The sequence below is a fragment of the Microtus ochrogaster genome, chromosome 8 (assembly GCF_000317375.1).
Source record: "Microtus ochrogaster isolate Prairie Vole_2 chromosome 8, MicOch1.0, whole genome shotgun sequence".
Lineage (NCBI taxonomy): Eukaryota > Metazoa > Chordata > Mammalia > Rodentia > Cricetidae > Microtus > Microtus ochrogaster.
This window is the reverse complement of record NC_022015.1, coordinates 43,013,112-43,020,021: the sequence shown is the minus strand read 5'-3', so window position 1 is coordinate 43,020,021 and position 6,910 is coordinate 43,013,112. Positions and strand designations below refer to the sequence as shown.

Genomic DNA, 6,910 nt, shown 5'->3' with positions numbered 1-6,910 from the left:
AAAAAAAAAAAACGAAGCACAATGCAAATAACAGGATCCTGCCCCAAACCATTTCTAAAAGCTGGTAGACTACCCTGTCCCTTTCCACAAGCCCTTGCTGGGGATCACTGTCAGGGCCTAGGAAAAGCTAAGCTTATTCCTGTTTTTTGGGTTTTTTTTTTCTTTTCTTTTTTTAATGTGTAGCCCAGGCTGGCCTCAAACTCGTGATCCTCCTGCCTCTGCCTCCTTCAGCAAATCCTACATGCACCACCACAACCAGCAGCCCTGGTTTTCTACACAGGTGTTTTTACTTTTTTGTTCTTGTTGTTGGGTGTTTTTTGTTTGTCTGCTTGTTTGTTCTGAGACAGAGTCTTACTCTGTAACTCAGGATGGATGCAAACCAGTAGTCATCAGACTCCCAAGTGCTGGGATCACGGATGTCAACTACCACACCTGGATCTAATCAAAATGTTAGAACTTTCTAACCAAGAATTTACTAAAAGAAATTAATTCATGGGGCTGGAGATATGGCTCAGTGGTTAAGAGCACTGACTGTTCTTCCAGAAGACCTGAGTTCAATTCCCAGCAATCACATGGTGGCTCACAACCATCTGTAATGATATCTGGCGCCCTCTTCTGGCATGGAGGCAGAATGTTGTATACATAATAAATAAATCTTTAAAAAAAAAGAAATTAAGTCATTGTTGAGCTCAAATTTTCTTTCAAACTTTAGTGTCCTATTTTAAAATTTGGCAGTAACTCAGAGCAGTGGTGGCACACACCTTTGATCCCAGTACTCCCAAGGAGACCGAGACAGGTAGATCTTTATGAGTTCAAGGCCAGCCTGGTCTACAGAGCTAGTTCCAGAATAGCTAGGGCTACAAGGAGAAACCTGACTAAGGGGAGGAAAGAAAAGTTTAGCAGTAACTCAGTAAAACAATCTACTTCCTATTATCATTTTGCCTATTTTTTGTTTGTTTTTTGAGACAGGGTTTCCTAGTAGCTTTGTAGCCAAAGTCCTGGAACTCGCTCTATAGACTAGGCTGGCCTCAAACTCACAGAGATCTGCTGCCTCTGCCTTCTGAGTGCTGGGATTAAAGGCTTGTGCCACCACTGCCCAACTTCTTGGTCTATTTTTATAGGAAAAAAAAAAAAACCTTTCCCACAAACCGTTAAAGATAGATCATTTATCGTGCCATTTTGCAAACTCTAGTCTGAGGACTATCCTAGTTCAAATCCGTCACTAGCCCAGAGCCGTACCTGGCATAGGTGGGGGTGATGACATAAATAGTAGGTAGAGCCTCAGGTTCAGGGGGCTGGGCTGGGACAGGGGGTGGGCGGCGGAGATCAGCTTGCAACTGGGAAATCCTCAGGTCTTTCTGTCGAAGCTGCTCAGCTGCCGCTCGTAGTGGAGAGAGGCAGTCACATGGCTGGCCTGGTCCCAAGATGCACCAACAGGGAATGGGAATTGGGGCAGATAACCACAAGACAGTAAGTAGTTCGGCAACCCAGAGTCAAAAGCCTTTTAACTCCTAACCAATACTTTTTAAAAAAAAAAAAAAAAAAAGCATGGTGGTGGTAGGCAGGTCACTTTCAACTAGCAGGCACGCTTTATCTTTCTTTTATTGTTGTCTTGTTGGTTTTTTTTTTTTTTTTTTTTTTTTTGTTTTTTTCAAGACAGGGTTTCTCTGTGGTTTTGGAGCCTGTCCTGGAACTAGCTCTGTAGACCAGGCTGGTCTCGAACTCACAGAGATCCGCCTGCCTCTGCCTCCCGAGTGCTGGGATTGTCCCTTTTCTTTCTCAAGATTTTATTTTAGTATATAGTGTTCTGTTTACATGTGTGCCTGCACACCAGAAGAGGGTACAGAGCTCATTACAGATGGTTGTGAGCCACCATGTGGTTGCTGGGAATTGAACTCATGACCTCAGGAAGACCACTCAGTGCTCTTAACCTTTGAGCCATCTCTCCAAGACTACTGTTGTCATTTTAAGACAAGGTCTTGCTATATGGCCCCAAGCTGGCCTCAAACCCTTAACCCACTGGCCTGTTTTCCAAATGCTGGGCCACTATATTTAACACTTTTTCCTTGTTATTATTGTGTAGTCTTGGCTGTCCTGGAACTAGCTCTGTAGACCAGGCTGGACTTGAACTCACCGCTGGGATTAAAGGCATGTGCCACTACCACCTGGTTCAACTCTCATTATTAATGAATTCCATCTGTCACTTTTTTCTTTGCTGAGGCTTCACTCCAGGGCCTCAAACTTGCTTGTGCTCTATCACTGCACCCTCAGCCCTGCTACTATTTTAACTCGAGCTGGTTATCTGCCAGCCTTCCTATCCTTCCTACCTATGATCCTAATGTTACCTTCTAGACTAATGAGGAATAGCAAAGTCTGAGCCACTCGACACTCACGTAATGGCAATACGTGAGAAGCGTTTACCCAAGTTTCTGAATAAAAGGCTGGATTCAATCTGCTCCATGGTCTGTGACCACTGACTTGTCAGTAAATTCACTGATTCCATCACTGGATAAACATTTATTGAATACTCTTGGGTAACCCTGCTTTAAGATAAAGCAAAGAGGGGAAAAAAGGGCCCTACTCTCACGGAACTATCACTCTGGTGAAAGAAGCAGACACTAATAAAGTCATTACAAATTGCGATATGGGCCACTTAGAAAATAAAATATTAAAAAGGAATCGGGACTATGAAGGGTTACTTGAGCTAAGGTGGTCATGGAAGTCCTCTCTGCGGTGACATCTTGCCTAACACCTTAAGAATGAGAAATAGATGGACTTGGGGGGCGGGGAACTAAAGAGTTTGAGGGGAGAACGAACATAGGATTCTCAAAAACCTGTCAGGGAGGAGAGGGGTGGGAAATGGGTTGCGCGGCGGCAGCGGAGGCGGCGGCGGGGTCATTCTGGCCTGGCTGGCATTCGTGGAGCTGCAGACCACGGAGTTCTAGACATGGGGCCACCGAGAGCTGTCCCGAGGGTCGAGCGGGAAGCAGCCGTCTGCGGGGCTCATCCCCTGCGCCTAGGGCCGGCCCTCCGCACCCCGCCCCGCCCCGCTCACCGAGCTGCACCAGCGCGTAGAGGAGGCCAGCGATCGACACCAGGAAATAGGCAAGAAACACGTTCTTCAGCTTCAGCTTCATGGCCGCGCCGCCGGGGCAGGCGGGGTCCGCCGGGGACCGGCAGGGACAGGTCCGCCCGCCCCTCGGCCCTCCCGCGGGCCCCGCCCAGCCCCGAGCCCCGCCTTCCCCGCACCCCCTTGTAGTAGTTCTCGAGAACCTGGGTCTCCGAGCGCCACACGGGACCACTTCCGGCCAGTGGTGCCCCTCCCCAAGGTAATTTCCGGTCCCTCCTCCTGGTAGGGCAACCGGGGTGATGACGCCATGTCCGCTGTGTCGGGCGTTCACGACCGCAGTCAGAACCTTGGTGGGAGCACGTGGGACCTTGCTCAACGTGGAGCTAGGAATTGAGAATAAGTCCCGCCCCTTCCCGAGTTTTTAGTCATCCATTCATTTTTCAGCCTCTGCACCAGCGCTGGCTGTCCAAAGAAACAGCCATTCAATACTCGTTCAACCAATGAATGAAATCTATGGCCTGCCAGGTGCCAGTCCACTTCAGTTGGGTCTGTTCCAGTGGTTCTCAATCTCCCTAATGCTGTAACCCTTTAATAGAGTCCTCATGTTGTGGCGACTCCCCAGCCATAAAATTATTTTCCTTGCTACTTCATAAACATAATTTTGCTGTTATGAATTGTAATGTAAATCTGTTTCCTGAGGCAAAAGGATACCAAGTTGGGTGACTTTATTTACTAACATTTTATTTATATATTTAGTCGGGGAGGTAGCTCAGTTTGTAAAAGCGCTTGTCTAGTATGCACTGGTTTATATCACCAACATGAACCCGGGAAAGTGGTGCTTGTCTGCAATCCCAGCACACCATGGAAGGTGGAGGCAAACTTCTCCATTACATATTAAGGTGGAGAATTCAGGGTCAGCCTAGGCTACCTGGAACCTTCCCGCATAGATAAACTGACTTGTAGTATTGTTTCAATATGTAATTAAAGAAAACACAAAAGTTGATGTTCATATCAGTAAATTTTTTTTAAAGGTTTATTTATTTATTATGTACACAGTGTTCGGCCTCCATGTATGCCCGCATGCCAGAAGAGGGCACCAGATCTCATTACAGATGGTTGTGAGCCACCATGTGGTTGCTGGGAATTGAACTCAGGACCTCTGGAAGAGCAGTCGGTGCTCTTAACCTCTGAGCCATCTCTCCAGCCCAGTAAATATTTTCTCAATGTTACATCATTATGATGAAAACATTCAAAATCCTTTCATTTAGCTACAGTCACCTACTGCTCTGGGAGGAAGGAGGAATCTCCAGCCAGCTCAGAGGAAACAGGATGGGGAATACAGAACAAAGGTAACCAAGCCACATAAAGGAATATGATTAAAAAATACTAAGAACTACTTAGGGCTGGACGGTGGTGGTGCACACTTTAATTCCAGCACTTGTGAGGCAGAGGAAGGTGGATCTCTGAGTCTACAGAGCGAGTTCTAGGACAGCTAGGGCTACAGAGTGAAGCTCAGGTCATTTTTTGAGCTAGTGGTCCAAAGAAAACCCACGTAGTTTTAAGAGGCATAGCCCAGAATAGCTTCTTCCAACATGCATAGTCTTAGGACTTGAACTCCACCTGCCTGCACAGCTGCTCCTCCCCCGCATCAAAAGGGTCTATTGTCTAGTATGGTCTTGAACTCCTGACTCAGACAATCTTTCTTCCAGTCTACAGAACAGATGAGTAGAAGCTCCTTCCTAACAAATTCAACTAACAATGGGAGGAGGATATTTTAAATGCTGGTACAGCATTTTCTGTAGGTCTAATCCCCAGCAATGCAAACCAGTTTTTAAAAGCTAAGTGTAGTGATATTTATCTATAATCCCAGCATTTGGGAAACTAGGGAAAAAAGGATCAGGTGCTCAAAGCCAGTGGGGTACATATAAAAATCCTGTCTTAAATTGAGCATGGTGGCACACATCTTTAATCCCGGAACTTGCGAAGCAGAAGCAGGTAGATCTGAGTTCCAGGTCAGCCTGGTCTACAAAGTAAGTTCCAGGGCAGCCAACAATAAATAATTACAGACAAACCCTCTCTCATAAAAACAAAACAAAACAAAACAAAAAAGGCAAAAACAAAAAATTTCTTTTTTCTTTTTCTCTTTTTGGTTTTTCGAGACAGGGTTTCTCTATGGCTTTGGAGCCTATCGAACTATCTCTGTAGACCAGGCTGGTCTCGAACTCACAGAGATCCGCCTGTCTCTGCCTCCCGAGTGCTGGGATTAAAGGCGTGCGCCACCATCGCCCGGCTAAAACAAAAAAAAAAAATTTAAAAAGTGCTATTAGGGGGCTGGAGAGATGGCTCAGAGGTTAAGAGCATTGCCTGCTCTTCCAAAGGTCCTGAGTTCAATTCCCAGCAACCACATGGTGGCTCACAACCATCTGTAATGGGGTCTGGTGCCCTCTTCTGGCCTTCAGGCGTATACACAGCAGAATATTGTATACATAATAAATGTAAATATTAAAAAAAAAAGTGCTATTAGCAGCTGGGTAGTGATAGCACATACCTTTAATCTCAGCACTTGGGAGGCAGACAGGCGGATTTTCGTGGGTTGAGGCCAGCCTGGTCTATCAAGTGAGTTCTAGGATAGGCTCCAAAGCTACAGAGAAACCTTGTCTCAAAAAACAAAACATCAACAAAATGAAAAGCAAACAAACAAAAAAACATGACTATTGGGGGCTGTGGACCCCAGGCCCTGAATTTCCCGTTAACAACTTGCTTTCCTGTGCTTGCAGCTGCTCTGAGCAAGAGACCCTCAGGAATGGTTTCTGGTCGGTTTGGCTGGGACGTGGCTATCAGTTAAGGATCCCTATATAAGCTGCCCTGGAACAAAATAAAGGGGGCATCCTGTTTTGTTTTTTGTTTTTTTTTTTGCTTTTTCGAGACAGGGTTTCTCTGTGGTTTTGGAGCCTGTCCTGGAACTAGCTCTGTAGACCAGGCTGGTCTCGAACTCACAGAGATCCGCCTGCCTCTGACTCCCGCGTGCTGGGATTAAAGGCGTGCGCCACCATCGCCCGGCTAAAGGGGGCATTCTTGGGGAATTCAAGGAGACCCATGTCTCTGTGTGTATGTGTGTCAATCTCCAGGCCCTTGCCCAGCTCACAAACTGTCTGGTAGTGCAGGCTGTACTCTACAGGCATAGTATCATAGCACACATAGTACAGGCGCTACAGGACCATAGTACACATGACAACTATTAGCTCTGATCACCACTTAAACCCACTTAAAAACATGACAACTGAGGCCAGACAGTGGCGGCACACACCTTTGATCCCAGCACTTAGAAGGCAGGCAGAAGCAGGCAAATCTCTGAGTTCAAGGCCAGCCTGGTCTACAAAGCTAGTTCCAGGACAGCCAAGGCTACATAGAAAAACTGTATCTTGAAAAAAAACATACAAATGACAACTAGTATGTGTGACATGTGTAGGCCAGAGGCTAACTTTATATATTCTCCAGGAACCATTCTTCTTTTTCCATATCTCTCATTGAGCCAGAGCCTCAAGGATCCAATGTCTTCATCTCCCCAGCACTGGGGTTACAAATGCCTCAGTGTTTTTTCACAGTGGGTCTGTGGATCAAACTAGGGTTCTTACAGTTGTAAGACAAAGCAATTTTCTGACTCATCTCCCTCCTAAGACCCCTGGCTAGGTTATTTTATACAGTACTGGCGTTGACCGAGCTAAGGAAGCCTCATGCTGGCTCATTTTGCTAGAATGAGGCAGTTCACACATATTAAAATGGAAGGCCATTATTTTCTGAAGTACTTTAGTTTACAACTATAATTCAAACAAATAATTA

The 6,910-nt window shown here is 46.1% G+C and overlaps 1 protein-coding gene across 1 annotated transcript in view; it reads right to left on the bottom strand.

The window, feature by feature from the left end:
* Positions 1-3,307, bottom strand: part of B3gat3 (beta-1,3-glucuronyltransferase 3) — a 7,620-nt gene extending 4,313 nt beyond the window's left edge. Inside the window, exons 1-2 of the mRNA XM_005351918.2 lie at positions 3,056-3,307; positions 1,240-1,414 (exon numbers count right to left, since the gene is read on the bottom strand). Of these exons, the coding sequence (XP_005351975.1) occupies positions 1,240-1,414; positions 3,056-3,137 (257 nt within the window). The 5' untranslated portion in view covers positions 3,138-3,307. The remainder of the gene's footprint in view (positions 1-1,239; positions 1,415-3,055) is intronic.
* Between the last annotated feature and the right edge of the window lie 3,603 nt (positions 3,308-6,910).